Raw genomic sequence first — 20,006 nt, 5'->3', positions numbered from 1 at the left:
ACAGACTAACTTGGCTACCCCCTGAAGCTACAAGAATATTTCCTGCTCATGTAGAGATTGTATCTGAGTCAATCAACAAGATGGCAAAGAATCCAGTAATCAAGACAAGGTATGTGAAGAGAGTTTCAGTAGTTGTAATGGTGAGGAAAAGATGGATTTGATTTATATTAAAGAGGAAGAAATCAAACTAACTAGTAAGATACTGAATACAGAACAGGTTTGGAAAAGGTTGTGGGTTGGAAGGAAAGGACAAAAAAGTTTCAAGTCTATGACTGGAAGAATGCCAGAGTTCTCAATGCAGGGATCATGAAGGGAAATGGACAGATCAGGAGAAGGTGAGTATTTAATAGATTGAGATTAAAATGGTAGCAGGACCCAGAGACACTCAGGATTTTGAGGGACAAATGGAGATGTAAAAACAAGAAAGAGCTTCTTCATTCTGCAGAACTTCCCATGGGTCAGAGGATGCAAATGAGAAGGATTTTCAAACAGCGTTTTTCATATACCTGCGAAATAAATACTTTCTTGTGAACCAATAAGAATTTGGATTTGAAGTCTTCTTTTATTTATTAAAAGCACAACGGTCTCCTTTCCTCACTCTGTTTTCATTTATCACAAAACATATTCCCTCCCCTTCTCCATTTAGTAAATTGACAGCTCAGAAACTGTGTCCATGATATCACAGTATTTGATACAAACCTGGTGACTCGCATACATGAACAGCAATTTGTCAGTTAGGAAATACTCTTAGGAAATAATGAACTTGGAGGTGGAAAAAACACTTTAACTTTATACAGAACACAAACTTACCATATGCCTTTTGCAGGTCAGTGGAACAAGTATGTGACAGCGTTTATGCACCAGCAATTTGCAGTTGATACACTTGTAGCCTTGCCTTCCGAGACCCCATATCCTTTCACTGCACTGGCCACAATATGCTCTCTAAAAGCAAAAAGTATAATTATCCTCAAGTTTTAGTCCTTTAACTACTGGGCAAAAGAACCTCTGAGGATAGGACAAGCAGCAATGGATTTAAATTGCAGCAATAGAGGCTAAGGCTCGACGTTAGGAAAGACTTCCTTCCAGGGTGGTTAAGCAGTCGAAAAAATTGCTCAGGGAGGCTGTGGAATCTCCCTCTGGAGATTTTTAAGAGCAGGTTAGACAAACCATTATCAGGAATGGCATAGGTAATATTTAGTGGACTGGAACAATTGACCTCTTAAGGTCCCTTCCAAACCTGTGATTCTATAGTCAGTTTTAGTTTGAGGAGAGAATACTGCACGTAAGTAGAAGAAAATGAGTAAGGTTTAATTGACAATGACCAAGATTCTTTGGGCATGGACAGTGTTTCTTATCTGTCCATAAAACACAATGCTCAGCTATGGCCCTATATAAGTAAGACTGTTTACCGGCAGCAGGTACACAAAGCTGAGATAACATTAACCTTTCCAACTGCCAAATTAAATTTTCACTTCCCCACAAATCGTTAAAAATTCACTCCTCTGACCAATGTGTGAAAAGTTTCAGTTTATGGACAAATTTACGGTTAAGAAATAAGCTTGTGAAAACAGTTTCAAAAAATACCCTGGTTAATACCTTCCTTGGATAGCACCATATTAATATTCTCCCATATTTAATTCAGAGGCTTTTTTATTTTAACCACATGCTGGAGTATAGCTGTTCAACAGCAAGCACTGAGGTTCAACAAGTTACAATTAGCTTTTTGATCCTTATAACACTTCAGATATAAAAATTCCCAGAGCTTCTTCATCAAAAATCAAAGGGGATGATCTGAGAACGTCTATACATCAACTTGTTATGCTAGAGTCCTCAAAGGGGTTTCCTAAGACCAAGGGATGGGTTGTTGGTTTTTTTTTGCACTGCTAACCTGTCACGTTTAATAAATCTCTACAGCATGCATACAGATAAATCATAAATAAATCAACAAGATTCTAACTCGAGTACTGGACACAAGCTATTCTTGTAAGTTTTAGGTCTCTCCTTTCCACATAAACCAACACTAGAGGATTCACAGTATTTTTTCTAAAGCCTAGAATGGAACACATTGGTTTAGCTCAGTGTTTCCCAATTTTATTTGGCCCAGGAACCCTCTTCAGCTTTTCAGAATTTCGAGGAACCCCTAGGTTTGTCAAGAAAAAAAATGGGGGGGGGGAGAGGGACCCACCAATGCATGAAAATCACATTCCTTCCCCAAGACCCCACCCCCACCCCCCTTCCTTGAGGCCTCATCCGCTCTGTTCCCCTCCTCTCCATCACTTGCTATCCCCAGCCTTATACACTCTCACTAGGTTGAGACAGGAGCTGTGGGGTGGGAATGAGGGATTTGGGTGGGGGAAGGGATGAGAAGTACAAGCTCTGGGAGGGAATTTGGATGCAGGAGAAGGGGATGTTGGCTCGGGGAGGGTGCTCCAGGCTCGGGAGTGTTGGGCTCAGGTGGAAGGTTGGAATGCCGAGCAAGCCAGGGGCTAGTGGATGTAAGACTTTCCTCGCATGAGCAAAATGAATTTTGTGTTGTGTACGAGTACTGAGTTCATGTGGCTCGTTTGGATGTGCCACTGTGGCACCCGAGTTATTAATAAATATCTTCTAAACCTTTACCCTTTCTCTCTGCTGACATGTCTCCTCCCCTGGTGCCTGCTTCCTCCCAACTCCTCACTCTCCTCTGCTGTACTGACTCCTGCCCTTCTCACTGCCCTCAGTCTTCCTGAGACCTGCCCCCCTCCACCAGCCCTTCTCTCCTCCCTGTGCCCACTCCTCCAGTAGCCCCACTCTGCTCATGTGAGCTACCCCTCCTCATCCCCTCTCCTAACACATCCCTCTACAAACCTGCCCTGCCTCTCTCCTCTGAGGCTGGTCCCTCCCCTGCAGATGCCTGCCCTTCTGCTTCACCCCCAGAATTCCCTGGCACTTGCACCTTCTCTTATTCCTGCACCCTCCTGGTACCTCCCCCTTCCCTCACTGCCCCTGCCTCCTTTGCCCTCTTTTTCCCTGATGCCCACCCTCTCACTACCCTCTGCCCCCGTTCCCCTCATACATGACTTGCTCCATCCCCACCTTCTTTCAAGCCTTCTCCCAGCACCTCCCCCTCTCCCCTCTAGCCCCCAATGTCCTTACTCTCTCCTCTCCCAGCATCACTCTATCCCCCCTCCTGCCTTTTTCCTCATTGTCTGTACTTGCCCCCCTGGCATTTGTCTCTCCTCTACCCTGTCCTTTTGGTGCCTTCCCCTCTCCTCCCCCTCTGCACAAGCCCCTTCCTCTCCCAGCCCTTCCCCTTCCTCTACCTTCCACTTTGCGGGGCTGGAGTCTGCGCTCCGTCCCCAGACTCTGAACCCGCAACTCAGCCACATGGAGCAATGCAGCACCCAGCAGTTTTAAAATCCCGGGTCGTGACATTACGTCACGTCTGGGCGTCTCCCTGCCTACCGGTTTGAGCACGCCCACAGGGCAGCAGCAGCCAGAAAGGGGGAGCTCAGTGAAGGCTGCGCATGGCAGGGATGAGACAGGGATGGGGTCGAGGGAGAGACGCTCTGGGGCCAGGGTGGGAGGACGTGTGGGGGAGGCCGGGGCCTGCTCCAGCTCCAAATAATGACGTAGCATGGGCACCACAAGCCCATACAACTCGCTGCCCATGCCTCTCCTGGCTAGCCAGCTCTCTCTCTCTCTTTCAGAGGGTGCGGGGGAGTGCTGGCTCCTCACGGAACCCCTAGTTTTACTTCGCGGAACCCCAGGGTTCCCCGGAGCACCAATTGGGAAACACTGGTTTAGCTGATTATGAAACCAAACAGCATGGATATATTTTGCCACTTTACCGAGTAGAAAATGCACGTTTGGAATCAACACATTTACGTTAAATAGCATTCAGTTACAAAGTAAGCTGTTTTATATATTTTCAAATGGGCAGAGTGCTTAATGGAGGCAGGCTTTAAAATGTATGGTTTACTGTGACTGTATGCAGGCTTTAAAAAGTATGGAGCACCGGGATTGTATTTTTTCAAACTTCTGATACTCCAAGCCATGCCAGTCAATAGAAATGCTTCAAATACAAGACTGGGGAGGGTATATGGTTTATGACCATACTCGGACTGGGAGTCAGGACTCCTTGGGTCTGACTGCAGCTTTTGCCATTACATGATTTTAGAACCTCTGCCAGTGGAACAATGGTGAAAGAGAAGTAGTGACAAAAAGTTTTTTAGTGATATGGAATCTTTGATATTGGAATGTGAGTTAAAATAGGCTTCAAACAAGTTTCTGGTTATGAAATATTTTCTAATTCAAGCAGTTTAAACAATAGACAATTATCCAACAACAGAAATCCACCAAAATTAAAAATTGCATTTTCAAGTTTACCTTCATGCCAGATTTATCTAGGGCCTTGTCTCCACTTACTGGAGGATTGACATTTTGGTGATCCATCTTCTGGGGTTCGATTTAGTGGGTCTAGCAAAGACCCACTGAATTGAACTCTGAGGACACCCCATCTCCCATGGTACTCCTTGCTATCATAAGGAGTGAGGGAAGTGAACTGGACTGTTTCTCCCATTGCTGTGGGGCCACCCTAGAAAATCTATGTAAGATACGTCAACTTCAGCTATGCAATTCACATACCGTATATTCCGGCGTACAAGATGACTTTTTATGTTAAAAAACATCCCCAAAAAATCGGGGGTCATCTTGTACGCCGGGTATACATCCCAGGCGCGCCTGGGCTGCCCCCCCACCGGCTTCCCCCGAGGCTTTGCAAAGCCGCGGAGGAGCCCCCCCGCCGGCTTCCCCCGAGGCTTTGCAAAGCTGCTGCAGCTTTGCTCCCGGTGCCTCTGGTCTGCTGGGGACCATCTCCAGCAGACCAGGGACACCGGGAGCAAAGGAGGCAGAGGGGCGCTGGAGTATAAGATGAAACCCTATCTTTTAATTAAAAAATTAGGGGGTCGTCTTATACACCCAGTCGCCCTATATGCCGGAAAATACGGTAATTGAAGTTGTGTATCTTGCATTGATTTTCTCCGCTAGTGTAGACCTGACCTAGGTCTGGCAGTCTTTGCAAAACAGACCTTTCAGTGAAAACTGACATGTTCTGTGACTGAAAACAAAGACTTGGGTCAAAAAGAGTGACTAGAGTAGACTATCTGTTGTTTGGTAAGTTTTTCCTAATTTTTTCCTATCTTACCTATGTTGTACTTACAAATTACTTTTGAAAGAAACAAAATGAGTGAAGGCTTATATATCATTCAATACAGTCCTAAAAAAACTTTTTTCTGAATTACTTGAGCAAGTGCTTTTTGGCTTAGTTCTGAACTTCTCTCTGACTGACCTACCTGACCCCAACCACCAGGTTTCATGTCGGTCATTTGATAGAGACAGCTTTAGTAAAGTCTTTAATCACTTAACTATCACTAAATCCCAGGGATTGTAGCTATTTTAAATCCTTGTTCATTTCTCAGTTACTGTTGAAAATATTCATCAATGTTGCTGTTCATAGGTTCCCACCCCTCTGACCTTTGGCTTTTAAGAGATGTGCACTAAGAACGTATTTAACCAAGAATATGTCCTTCTGTGTGCCCTATAAAGATAATAATCAACTCTGCAATAGATATTGCTAGGATCCCTATTTTTCAGCTGTTGGTGTACAAATTAATAAAAATATAAGATTTGAAAATCAGGTCTATGCTGGAAATGTCCAGATTAAAATTTCCAAATTTACTGCCAATGTAGGTTTTCAGATTAGATATATTGATGGTTGTAATGCAGTTGAATTTAATGCTGCAAATGAGATTTTATTACTGATTTCTGATGTATTTATAGCAAATTCCTCACTCTCACAACCAATATACTTCTGTCAGTGGGAAGGAACCTGGAAGTATTTTTTCCACTTATTTTGCTTTACTTCTCATTAATTCAATTATTTATATTTGGCATAAACTTATTTAATATTAAAAAAAATCTGTTCCTTTACTACCAAAACCCTGTATTGTACTAGTGCTATTTAATTTTTGGATTACTGAAATGTTTTTTTTAATTAATTCCACACTTCAGGAAAATTTTTTGCTAACTATCCATATTCCATTACTGTGCAGAAGTACATAATGCAAGTATTGCAGGTCCAAAGTCTGGCATTAAATACATGAGAAGAGAGCATTTATCTAAGTGTGAAATATCACCCCCATAGGATAGTGTCTTTGTTGTTAATCCCACCAAATTCAGTAGCACTAAACAGAAATAATTTCGAGGGAAAAAAAAAATCCATCGATGCACTATGCATCTGTCAAAATCTCTCTCTCTCTCTCCCCCTCCGCCCCCCCCAAAATCGGAACTTTCAAAAAATGGTATTTTTGACTAAACCAGTTCTGAAAGGGAAATCCAAGAAGTTTTGCCAAGGTTGATAAATATATTCTATATGCATGTGGGGAATGGGAATGGAATGCTAGCAGGGGAGCAGTAAGCAAGACAAGTAGTAATTCTTCTGCTCTACTCTGAGACTGATTAGGCTTTAACTGGAGTATTGTGTCCAGTTCTGGGTGCCACCTTTCAGGAAAGATGTGGGCAAATTGGAGAAAGTCCAAAGAAGAGCAACACAAATGATTAAAGATCTGGAAAATATGACCTATGTGGAAAGACTGAAAAAAAAAGGGTTTGTTTAATCTGGAGAAGAGAAGACTGAAAGGGGACATGATAACCGCTTTCAAGTACATAAAAGTTTGTTACGTGGAAGAGGAAGAAAAAATGTTCTCTTTAATCTCTGAGGACAGGACAAGAAACAATGGGCTGAAATGTAGCAAGTACAGTTTAGCTTGGATGTTATGAAAACTTTCATTTTCAACAGTTACAGAGTGGAATAAATTGCCTAGGAAAGTTGTGGAATCTGTCACTGGAGATATTTAAGAGCAAGTTAAATAAACACCTGTCAGGGATGGTCTAGACCAGTGGTTCCCAATCTTTTTTTATACCGTGGACCAGCAAACCCATTCACAAACTTTTGGTGGACTGGTAACATGTTATTTGCATATTCATTATGCAAATAAAATGTTACCTGTCCACCTAGCCCAAACCCAGCCCCTTGCTTCTCAGTGCCTAACATCTTTTGACCCCATATCCCTACACCCAGTGCCCTTTGACCCTTTCACCTCTGACCCCTATAGCCCATGCCACCACACTCTTGGCTTGTGACCCCATCACACACTCACCCAACACTCCTTTACCCTTTACCCCACCCACCCACTCCTCAGAGCGAGGCTGCCCCCTCTAGGAAGTGTGGCCGTTACTGCTCCATGGGCAGGGGGAGCGGCTGTTGGCGGTGCACACACTCCCTCCTTCTTCGCGCCCTCATGGGTAGAGTGTGTGTGTGCAGAGCCCTGGCTGGGACGCCATCTTGTCTGGGTGAGAGGGGGTGGAGGAAGGGAGGTGCTTCCTGCTCCGCCTCCTCCTGATGCCACCACCTCAGCCCCCAGTGCCGCCGCTGGGCAAAATCAGCCACCATGGCTGCGAGAGCTGAGCCACCGCTGTTTGCCGACCGGCGGTTGGGAACTGCTAGTCTAACTGCTGCCTTAAGTTCAGGTGACTGGACTAGAAGACCTCTTGAGGTCCTCCTTCCAGATCTATGATTCTGTGATTTTTTGTTCCTCCTAACTGCTGAGAAGGGAACTAGAATATAATTTTGATTAAATGAAAACAAAAACCACACAATCCCCCAAACTAAAATTTCCCTCAAAATTCCTGAATGTTGAGTATTCCCAATTTTCAGCAGCGTATCGCATCTCTGACAAAATGTGTAATACTAGAAGATTTATCCGGTGTTGCATGGGTCCTTAACTCAATTTTTGTTTTTTGGAAAAAAATGGTGGAGCTGGGCATAACGGTTTCAGTATGCAGGCTGTCATGGGGAGAGAGGACTATCCAAAACCTCTCTCATGCCAGCAGTTTGGGGCTGGGTGAGAAGCACCTCTCCAAGACCGGTGCAGCTCCAGCGAGCACAGATGGGGTAGAGGTGCATGTCCTCCAGCTGGGGCAGGTCAGGGTTCATCTGCCCCCTGCGCTTCCCAGACAGATTAGGGAATGGAAGAAACTGTGCACTTTCCCCTGGAGAAACAGCCAGTAATGTAGTGCCCATCTTTAAAAATAGGGAGAAGCCAGGGAACTACAGACCTGTCAACCTCACCACAGTCCCAGGAAAAATCATGGAGGGGATCCTCATGGAATCTATTTTGAAGCACTTGGAAGAGAGAAAAGTGATCAGGAATAGTCAACATGGATTCAACAAGGGCAAGTCATGCCTCACCAACCTGATTGCCTTCTATGACGAGGTAATTGGCTCTGTTGATATAAAGAAGGTGGTAGACGTGATATGCCTTGACTTTAGCAAAGCTTTTGATATGGTCTCCACGGTATTCTTGCCAGCAAGTTAAAGGAGTATGGATTGGATAAATGGACAGTAAGTAGACGGAAAGCTGGCTAGATTGCTGGGCTCAACAGGTAGCAATCAACAGCTCAATGTCTGGCTGGTTTTCACTTGCAAGTGGAGTGCCCCAAGGGTTGGTTCTGGGGCTGGTTTTGTTCAACAATCTTTATAAACGACCTGGATCAGGGGACTGTACCCTCAGCAAGTTCGTGGATAACAGTAATCTAGGGGGAAAAGGTAGATATGCTGGAGGGTAGAGATAGGGTCCAGAATGACCTAGACAAATTGGAGGATTAGGTCAAAAGAAATCTGATTAGGTTCAACAAGAACAAGTGCAGAGTCCTGCACTGGGGACAGAAGAATCCCAAGCACAGTTACAGGCTGGGGACCGACTGGTTAAGCAGCAGTTCTGCAGAAAAGGACCTGGGGTCTACAGCAGATGAGAAGCCAGATATTGAGTCAGTGTGCTCTTGTACCCAAGAAGGCTAATGGCATATTAGGGTGCATTAGTAAGAGCACTTCCAGCAGATCTAGGGAAGAGATTATTCGTCTTTATTCGGCGCTGCAGTACTGTACCCAATTCTGGCCCCACCATTACAGAAAGGATGTGGACACATTGGAGAGAAGCCAGTGGAGGGCAACAACAATGATTAGGGGGCTGGAGCACATGACTTATGAGGAGGCTGAAGGAATTTGGGCTTATGCTGTCTTTTGCTACCTGAAAAGGGGAGGAGGTACCAAAGATGCTAGAGAAAAGCTTTTCTTAGTGGTGACAGAAGACAGAGCAATGGTCCCATGCTGCAGTGGGGGAAGTCTAGGTTGGATATTAGGAAAAACTAATTTCCCTAGGAGGGTGGGGAAGTACTGGAATGGGTTACCTAGGGAGGTGGTGGACTCTCCATCCCTTGAGGTTTTTAAGTCCCAGCTTGATAAAGTCCTGGCTGGGATGATTTAGTTTGGGTTGGACCAATGACCTCCTTAGGTCTCTTCCAACCCTATGATCCTATGATTTTAAGGGGAAGCTGTATACTGAATGTGTGTGTGTGTGGGGGGGGGGTCCTAGCTCTTACTGTTTAGGACAAGGGTGGGCAATAATTTTTCCGGAGGGGGAGGGGGAGAACCTAACCAATGTTAGTAGTGGCCACGGGCTGCTCCCAAAGTGATGGGGCCTTAGGTGTAAGGGGCGGCACCCTCTAGGCACCGTGTGCAGGGGAGACTTCACACACTTCCTTGTGCAGGGGAGACTTCACACACTTCCTTGTGAGGCAGAAGAGTTCGGGAGGTTTCCCTGCCCTGCCCGGGGTGCGCAGCTGTTCAGAATGGCTGGCAGTTCCCTCTGTGGTGTCACATGCCCTGGTGGCGGCACTTCACACACTTACCCACCCCTGGGTCTCAACTGGCAGGGCAGGCTGGATCAAAAGGCTTGGCAGGTTAGATCCAGCTCAGACTGCATCTTGTCCAACCTTGGTTTAGGAGGAGTTTTTGAACAGATAATCAAACTCTCTCAGATATATAGCAGATTAATTTGAAAGGGTTCATTTATAGCAATATAGGTTCCATTTGAAGATCTTCCTAATTTGGTTTCAAGTCTACAGATTTTATGTCAAGGGAACTACTTGCACCAAGTGAGAATTAGCAGGACTGGATCACTACCCTGAAAAAGAAACATTTCCTATTCTTTGTCAATAGACAATTCAGAATTTATTCCTGTTTTCCTGCAATTATTAGAACTCCCATCAGAAAAGGATACTCAAAACATACCACCAGTATATTCACTGACAGAAACTAAACCAAGAAGATTTCCATTTTAATTTTGCTCTGTACCTTTTTATTTTGCCCCTTGGCACAATACCAATTACCATTTGCTTCAACCTTTTTTAAATAAGAGTTGCTATTTTCATTCACAACTTTATATATGTCACATCAAGTTATTTTATATCCTCATTATTCCACCATTTAATAGGATTCATTAAAATAAGATACCTGTATTGTGTTCCAATACCGGCCTTTCCAAATACTTAGAAGCATATGAAAGCTTATATCCATATTATTAGCATAGCTGTATGATATGTATTAGAGCTAGGATCAATACTGTTGTGTCACTGAACAAATTAACTCAGGTACAAACCATTCTTTCCAGTTTTGATCTCTTTTAACTTTCTGTTTTAAAAAATTCATTTTTTTCATGCATTAGTCTCATGGTACTGATTTTTTTCTTGATTTTTTTTTATATTTATAGGCCCAAATGTTTGGGAAATGTGAAAAAGTAGTAGATTTTCACTTCTGAAAAAGGTCTTTTCAGAAACATTTTTCAGACATGTCCCAAAAATTACTCACAACTACAACAAACATACAGTAGCTTGAGATAGCCTTTCAGTTTAAAAAACCCTGTTTTAACAATCATGAATTTCTCTCGTTTCCATTTGACCTAAAATTTCGAATGGTTAGTCTCCGTCCAAAGGATTTTGAATAAAATCATTTAGATTGTCTAAATTAAGCAAGCATGACAAGTAATGAAGGTACTTTTTAAAAAACCCTATAATTTTTTAAACACTTTAACTTTAAAATTGCTTCTTATTCCTCCCTCCCCCAACATTACAATTAGCTCTACTTAATGACCAATAGCTTTGCCATATTTGGAGATACCTGATTAAGAAGTTATAACTTATGTACGCATTTCATTTTCATAAATTTCTAATTATTTTAATTATATATCAATATACATTTGTCACTAAATATGCTATTCTAAAACTGGAGATGAACGTGTAATCTGTGCATATACCAGGAAATAAATTATCAAAACAGAAGCAGAGATAGAGAGGGTTTTTTTGGCTACAATTTTATATCATCATGAGCCTCTGTGTTAGTGTACACAGGTCTCAAGGTAGCCATGGGGGCTACCCACCATGTGGCCCAGATACTGTGAACACTTACACATAGCTTATTATGCAGCAACTGCACTACATATGCATGTAAAATTCAGTACATACAGAATCTCAGTTTAACACAAATCAGAATCACATAAATGACAGCAGTGACTAGTATCCGGACTATAGTGGTAGCCACAATAAGAATTTTTAGGAAAAATAAAGGACTAACAGACTTTCACACTAAACACAAATTCGCCACCAGTTTTGTTCATTATATATCCATCTATTTAAATAAACATCTTCATAGAACATTCCCTCAATAATCTAAACTCACAATACTGAATTTATGACAAGTAAATTATTCTTCTTGCAAAAAACCACCCCAAAAAACCATACAACAAATACAGGATTAAGGCAACTTCAGATTAAAACAGGAGAAGCTGGTTTATGAGACAGCTTTTATCTAAAGACAATCAGTAATACAGTATTATAGAATAATAATTGAGATGAAACTTTTTTCAGTCATTTTCTCAAGTTTGAGTGTGTTTAGAATGCTGACTTCCCATATAAACCAAATGTTTCAAGGGCAAAAGATTAAAGACAGCTAGATTGTAATACAGATTCACTACAACATTTGCACTCTTTTCCTACATGCTATATTTCTTCTGAACTTCAAGAGTTGCTACGTGGCACAGAAAAAAAACATTTCAGAGGACTACGAACCACATTGTTATACGAAAAAGGAAACTCTAAAATGACTGCTTAATACTGAGAACATCATAATAACTAATTACAAGTGATGCTAGATCAGAGCTTCAAGTGTATTAAAAATATCCATTGGTAGGGGGAACCCATTAAATGACAACACAGTGTAATGTGCCATTTAACACATGTACCAAAATATAATGGAATTACACTTTTTAGCTCCAACTGGGCATCCACTGGCACTTAAGCTAGGTTTTTAGTTATTTCTAATACCTAAGGTAATAGTCACATTAAGAAGCTGAAATGTCCCACCTGTGTTTAACAGCATATTTTCTTTGATCATGGCAATGGCAATACATGCACACACCATACATTTTAGCCATTTTGCCCAACAGTCAGAAATCTAACCTAGATTCTTTGATGCCAATCATTTCATCATTCCAGTCCCAATTCTCTCCCTTATCCACAGCACCTTTAGACAGCTCAAAAATGCTTTCTACTCCCAGCCTACAGTCTGGCTCCAGCAGCTACTTTGACAGTCCCAGATCCTTCCCAGTACTCCTGGTCTGCCCACGATTCACTGTATTCTTGAAAGCTAGACATGTAGGCTTAATCCTGGCTCTGATGTAACTATTCCAAGCCCAGGACAGTGAAAGTCTGTCTTGCCTAGCACACCTATAAGCTGCAGTATGACTTTTAGATCCCATTCTGTGGAATCAATCATTTACATGAACATAATGCCCTTCACAAAATGGGTAAATGATTTTGAATCTAGCAGCAGCAGTTGCAGAGTGAATGATCTTTCTGAAGCCCATCTACTTTATCTATAAGGATTTGTAGTTCTGCACAGGAAGAACCCTGCACCAGTGCAGAATCCCCTAGATTTTAAGAGGTTCTGTGTGGGTACACAGGTATTCCTGTAAGAAGCAAATTGTTGGAATGGGGCCGAAGATCTCAAGCAACAAAGAGCATAGGAAAGGAACAGTAAACTTTTTTCCTTTTTTAAAAACATTGACTATATCCGTTGCACCTTTCTATCTTTAACTGGCTAATTTCTTGCAGGTATAATGGAGAAAAGAAACAATGTTTCCAGTCATAAACCAAGAAAGGAAAGCCACACAATTCTCTCATCCAAAGCCTGGGTTTCAGAAATGGCCAGAGGAGTCCACATGCTTAGACTCCAAGTACCAATGGCAGAAAGAGAGCAGCCCTATTAGACATTTTTTGTAAACGTTTAAGAACAATTTGAATCCAAATCTTCTAGGCTGTTCAGACAATCATGTCAAATTGTGTGCGTTTTCTATTTATTTTGTCACAAAGTAAAAAATAAATGGAGCTATATCATTAAAATGTTAATAGAGCCACAAATGCAATACTTAACCTCAATGAGCCTTAAATCTCTGCTATACATGTCAAATGACATTTTTTCTAGAGCATTAGAAACAAAAATCTCTATCCAAAAAAACAGGAACATTTGATCCCTTTTATTGTCACATGATATCACCACTGGATCTAAAAATTAACCCACCTCTTTGCACTTCGGCTTTTATGGAATTCCAAGATGTGTGTATAGATATAGATATAGAGATATAGATATAGATATAGTGTGTGTGTGGTATAGAGAGTGTGTGTGTATGCTACAAATTCACACACACACACACACACACACACACACACACACACACACACACACACTCCAAATTCATGGTACAGTCTCAGCCTTCAAGCTATAGTCTCTTGCTCTTATGGATCAAGTCAGATCCTTAATGTTGTTTTATCTTGGCATATATACTGACTTGCAGCTCAATAAATATAGATGCACACCAGAATTTTTCCCTAATTACATTATATACTGGTTCAGGTTCCGAGCAAGCCAAATCGGGATATTAAAATATCTAATAAAAATCATTTTTATAGACAACAAATGTCAAGGAATACCGAGGGCAATAACTGCGCTTAAAGAAAATCAGAACCAGGAGAGAGAGAGGGAGTGAACCTGATCTAAAAATATCTTTTTTTTTCCAAAAAAAATCTTGTAAGAACACTTAAAAGAAAACGTATCAATTATGTACTAATGACCTCATCACAGACTAATTAAAAAACTTCTGACTTTTTTGGGCATTTATGCAGTGAATAATACTGTATACTGAATTCACATAAACAAGCATCTCAGTTTTCCTTTTCTTTCTCCATGTTCTAGCTACAGGAAAAGCACACAGTGAAAAAACAATTACTGCAGAGCATTACCAAAAAATGGCATTTTTAGCAACAGTACTCACTCTGTTAAAGCGTTTGGCTTGAAACAGATGCCCATTCACTCGGTAGAGCTTCCTCCATCTTCTGGCTCCACGTCGGTAGATTGATTCTAAGAAGGAAATTAAAAAGGTGTAAAGAAGCAGCATAGTAGCATAGCAATTCCAGATACACCATGTCAAGCAAGTTGTGACTTAAAACATTCTTGCTTTTCTAAATACTAACGCATAGATATAATCTCCACTGATAGAATCCCCCCCCCCTTTTTTTTAAGAAGCCTTAAATGACAGCTTCTGGAGGATATGCTTTCCCCACTGCCTCTCCCTTTTCTCTATCCCTCTCTCTTTTCCTCACATGATTATAATCTTGTTACAGTTCCTTAGCTGCTTGCTGTTTCAAGCTCAGGTGAGATGAATAGATACAGTTAAAGAAACAGTGTTCCTTTATAAAAACCTCATGATACTTCTCTAACTACGTCATCTTAATGTGTAAACAAGTAAAGGACGTGTTAGCGGATGATAATGGAATATATTATACAGTATTAAAACATTTTAAAAAATCCTGTGTACCCTTCTCCCTCCCTTCCCATAACATTTCCTCTCTCTTGCTTTAGAGAATCCTCAGACAAAACGAGCTAACATTTTCCACTAGGAGTCTACTATGCTGATTATAAGGAAATCTTCTAACCAAATCAGTCTGACATTTGGTAACAATTAGGTTTAAAAAAAAAACACCACAATTGATTTTTTTGATTTGTGGATGAAGAAAAAAAAAAAAAGATCCCAACAGTTTAGGTTCATTTCTAACCAAAATTAATGGTTTTGAGTCTCCTTCCCCACCACGGAAACAAATTTAAAAATTTTGTTTGCAACTATTTGAAATGAAAAGTCAATTTGGAAGAAATGTTGAAATGGTTTGTTTTAAAAAAGCCAAAATAAACCATTTTGACTTTTTCAAGAAAAAAATGAAGTAATTTTTAATTTGGTCAAAACTATTTGCTGAATTCCCCCTGAATTCCCGAATAGACTGTTGTTTGACAGTGACCAAAATTATTAGCTGAAACAATTTTTCTTAGGCCTAGCACTGAACAGCACCAGATTCTGATGCTCTAACCTACTATTTAGCTATCCTGTGATCTTGAGTTACTTATCACATGATCTTCTAAGATATTCTTTGGCACATTATCAATGGATTTTTTTTCAGAGTAATGAATAATGAGTAATTTAACAGAATTTTTAAAAATAAAAATGAGACAATGAAACTTCCTCAAATTATTTTAATTTACGAAGGAAAACTGAGAGGTAATATTTTATTGCTTGTAAAACAAAATTAGAACAAAAATCATTGGTAAACTAATTCCAAATTATCTTCAGTTCATCATCTTTAAACTTTTGGCTCAAGAAGTCAGAAATAAATGAGAAATTTAAATATATTTCTGAAGCTTATTAAAAGAAGCTGGACTCACCTGTAAAACAGCAAATATACAATGGAGTATTGTTAGACTAAAAATAATAGATAATAAAATGATTTTCCAACAAAAAAAATTTAAGTCTGCATTAGCTAAAACTAGTAGGGTTGCCAGGTGTCCAGTATTTGAGCTTTCTGTTTGGGAAACAAATTGAGAAAATATAAATGTCCAATATTTTCTAAATAAGATGTAATGTAGATTGTGATGTAATGTCAAGTGTGTCCAGTATTTTTGTTGAAACCATCTGGCAACGCTAAAAACTAGTGGTTTTTCCCTCTGTGTTTGTCCAGTTTTTAGATTTCTCACTGTCCTACAAAACTAAGGCAAGTCATTTCTAGAAAGAAGACGAGGAACTATCAAAGAAGACTTGAGGAACATGGGAAATTTCAGCCCCAAATCTGAGAACATTTGCTCACATGTATCAATATATTCATGCAAGTAGTCATATTTTAAGTGTTTGCAGGATCAAGCCTTTAAAAGGCCACAATATCTTTATTTTTGTAAAGAAACACAGTATTTAAAAAACTCTCTGAGAAGCTATAAACATATGTAAGAGAGGCATCAAATACATAGTTGCAAGTGTAGATGTAGCCGGGGTGATGGGATTACGTGCCCACTTGGCAATTCACAATCTACAAAATCTAAGATTTCATTGAAAATAGTTTCTATTTTCATTGTTGCAAAGTAAATACTCCATATTAAAAAGTTTAATGTAACCAGTACAAGGCTGTCTGCCTGAAACTATGGATCTGAGAGGTATTAACTTCCTACCCTTAATTCCAATGGTAACTCGAAAGGTCTAATTGCACTTTAAAAGATCATCTTTATATTTCACTGCTTATTTGACATTCAAATAGGAGACAGGATTGGACATAAACTCCACTAGTGGAAACGGGAGTTGGGGCATAGAAGAAAAATAAAATCACATCAAGCAATAGGTAAAGAAGGGAAAGAAAAAAAAAGACACAAAAGGTAAAAATGGTACTGGTATTCAAAATGAGCATGTTTTCCTGATGTGTAATGCTGAATGCACCAAGACAGACAATGAATAAAAAATAAATAACTGGAAATTTAAAACTTTTAGTCTACTCGATCTCTGGGCAAGCTTCCCTGTGACAACAGTGGGAGATCAATTGTGGCTTGCTGGGTGGAATGCTCTGCATCCTGAAGAGTTTCAATCTTTTTAGCTAATAACAAAAAGTGCTCTTAGAAATTGCCCTATCGCAGACATCCAGATACAACTGTGGATTAGCAGGCTGAGAATTTGGGTAATAAAGTACAATATTCATTTTCATCAGTTCCTCAACTTGATTTCTATAGCCCATCATAACCACCATATAGTTTTATCTGGGTTGAGTCTGAACCAGCTCATTCTAATTAATACAGGCATTAGTTCCAGCAAGAGACTGAACAAGACAGTCAACTGCACTGGCTAGGTAGGACAAAGATGAAAAACTGAGTACCCCCTGTACATGGAAGACTTCACAACCCACATAACCTAATGATCTCTAACAGCACAGAATATTAGAGTAACGCCACATGAGACTGTCCTCAGGGTAGCAGTTCAGTTTCATTGCACCCGGCTACTCAACAAATGGCCTGTGGGCCATTTGTTTGCAGCCCACAGTGTGGTTTGGGTTTACATGGGGCTCAACAGGTGGCCTGAGGGTGGTATCCTTTGAACATGGCCTCCACTGGGAACACGCTGCACAACAGCAAGTCAATATAATGGTACACATATTAGCAGTTAAATTCCTGGACTGTCACTGCTCATTAAAAGTGCTGTCGTAGGGGTGGAAATGGAGTAAATATGTTTTATTAATGTCAGCAGAACTGACTTAAATGGGGCCTGTGTGTTGTGTAGTCTTGCCTTAATCTTTGTATTCATGTGCGTCAATGTGAAAGAAACTATTTGCATATATATTTGCACGTATATGCAACCACACTTAAGCTGCAGCTCTCGGTATGTGCTGTGAGTATCATTCTGGCCCCTAGAGCTTCCACAGTTGAGTAGTTCTGCATTAAACTATTCCAGTGAGACCTCTCAGTAAGAAAAGAAGAGTGACCAAAAAATCATTCCATCCCTAGCACACACTCACCCATCTTAGCAATAACTAGGGGTCAGTGGTATCAAAGGCAACTGGCAGAGCTAAGAAAAATCCATATAGATCTAGGATTCTTGGTCATCACTAAAAGCTGAAGACATTCAAGCAATGAAAATAGTGCAGTCCCCATATTACATGTAGGAAAATTTGGGTTGACTGGGGCAAAAAAATTCTGAAAAATTAGCATTGACAGGGAGGTGTCATCAACTTTTTTCCAATTTTTGCCAAAAGAGGAAAGTTACAATCTAAAAATATTTAGCTAAACTATTAACATCAAAAGCATTTCTTTGAGCAAGTGCCTAAATAATTGCTTTCTTGTGCCTGGATGGCACCCTGGGATGCACAGGCCATCAGCCTTGGGTTTTTTTTCTTTCATAATCAGTCACCGACAATGTGGCCTGTATGGAGTCGGAAAACAGGAAATTGTGACTGACACTGCAGATTCTATCAGAAACAATGGCTGTAACGTTAGAGAATACTTAGTAAACATTAACTCAAAATGAAAATGACTGTTCATATTTTTAGTGTTACTTTTTAATCCAGTTTTTTTCCCAATGGTCACATTTCAGAGACACTTGTCTCAGCTTCCATGGACTGCAAAGTAGGAAGATGAAGACTAGAATGAGTGCTCTTGCATCCTAGAATACATCCTAGAATACTCAAGGACCTGAAAGAGGAGCCTTTAGCTATCATTTTTGAAAAATCAGGGAAGTCTAGAGAGATTCCAGAAAACTGGAAATGGGGAAATATAGTGCCCATCTATAAAAAGGGAAATAAGAACAACCCAGACCAGTCAGTTTAACTTCTCTGCCAGGGAATATAACAGAGCAGGTAATTAAGGAATTCATCTGCAAACATCTGGAAGAAAATAAGGTGATAGGTAACAGCCAGCTTTCTTTGATAGGACAACAAGTCTCATGGATAAGTGAGAAGCAGTGGATGTGGTATACCTAGACTTTAGTAAAGCATTTGATACAGTCGTTCATAACCTTCTTATCAATAAACTAGGGAAATACAACTTAGTTGGGGCTACTGTAAAGTGGGTGCATAATTGGCTGGATAACTGTTCACAGATTGTTATTAATGGTTCAGCCATGCTGGAAGGGCCTAAGTGGGGTCTGTTTTGGGACCAGTTAATGATGGCATAGAGAGCATGATTAAGTTTGCACATGATACCAAACTCGAAGGGGTTGCAATCGCTGGGTCATAATTCAAAATGATCAGGACAAACTAGAGAAATAGTCTGAGATAAATAGGATGAAGTTTAAAAAGGACAAATGCAAAATACTCCACCTCGGATGAACAATCAATTTCACAAGTACAGAATGAGAAGTGATTGCCTAGGAAGGAGTACTGCAGAAAGGGATCTAGGGGTCATAGTGGACCACAAGCTAAATATGAGTCATCAGTGTGACACTGTTGCAAAAAACAAACAAACGTGATTCTGGGATGTATTAATAGAAGTGTTGTCAGCAAGACACGAGAAATCGTTCTTCCACTATACTCTGCACTGATTAGGCCTCAATTGGAGTATTGTGTCCAGTTCTGGGCACCACATTTCAAGAAAGATTTGGAAAAATTGGAGAAGGTCCAGAGAAGAGCAACAAAAATAATTAAAGAAAACATGACCTATGAGGGAAGGCTGAAGAAACTGGGTTTGTTTAGTTTGGACTAGAGAAGACTGAGTGTGGACATGATAGTGGTTTTCAGGTATCTAAAAGAGTGTCACAGGGAGGAGGGTGGAAAATTGTTCTCCTTGGCCTCTGCTGATAGGTGAAGCAGCAATGGGCTTAAACTGCAGCAAGGGAGGTTAAGGTTGGACATTAGGAAAAAATTCCTAACTGTCAGGGTTGTTAAACATTGGAATAAATTGACTAGGGAGGTTGTGGAATGTCCATCACTACAGATATTCATGAATAGGTGAGAGAGACATCTATCAGGGATGACCTAGACAGTGCGTGGTCCTGCCCTGAGGGCAAAGGACTGGACTTGATGATCTCTCGAGGTCCCTTCCACTTCTATTATTCTATGAGCCAGCTTTGGAATGCACAGGAGTCCCCAAAGGGGGGTCTTGTGTATTTCAAAGCAGCAGTGCAGCATGGAGCTCGGGGTCAGCGAGGGACTCAGAGTCCCCTGCTGACCTTGGGCTCCATGCTGTGCTGCCGCTTTGAAATACCATGCAGAGCCAGGGACAG

The 20,006-nt window shown here is 40.8% G+C and overlaps 1 protein-coding gene and 1 long non-coding RNA gene across 7 annotated transcripts in view; one reads left to right on the top strand and one right to left on the bottom strand.

Moving 5' to 3' along the window:
• The window catches only part of LOC112545139 (uncharacterized), a 46,864-nt gene extending 33,357 nt beyond the window's left edge, over window positions 1–13,507 (top strand). The window contains exons 5-7 of the long non-coding RNA XR_012897332.1: window positions 5–109; window positions 8,135–8,315; window positions 13,048–13,507. This is a non-coding gene — a long non-coding RNA (uncharacterized LOC112545139). The remainder of the gene's footprint in view (window positions 1–4; window positions 110–8,134; window positions 8,316–13,047) is intronic.
• PRKCZ (protein kinase C zeta) overlaps window positions 1–20,006 on the bottom strand; it is a 224,877-nt gene that overhangs the window by 86,869 nt on the left and 118,002 nt on the right. For all 6 annotated transcript variants that reach the window (XR_012897330.1, XM_075906559.1, XM_075906563.1 and 3 more), the window contains 2 exons: window positions 14,265–14,350; window positions 811–942 (listed from right to left, as the gene is read on the bottom strand). Coding sequence is in view for 5 of the 6 variants with exons in the window: in XM_075906559.1 (XP_075762674.1) it covers window positions 811–942; window positions 14,265–14,350 (218 nt within the window). In the remaining variant the exon portion in view is untranslated. The remainder of the gene's footprint in view (window positions 1–810; window positions 943–14,264; window positions 14,351–20,006) is intronic.

Source organism: Pelodiscus sinensis, chromosome 23 (assembly GCF_049634645.1).
Source record: "Pelodiscus sinensis isolate JC-2024 chromosome 23, ASM4963464v1, whole genome shotgun sequence".
Taxonomy (NCBI): Eukaryota; Metazoa; Chordata; order Testudines; family Trionychidae; genus Pelodiscus; species Pelodiscus sinensis.
This window is presented reverse-complemented; position numbering and strand designations above follow the sequence as displayed.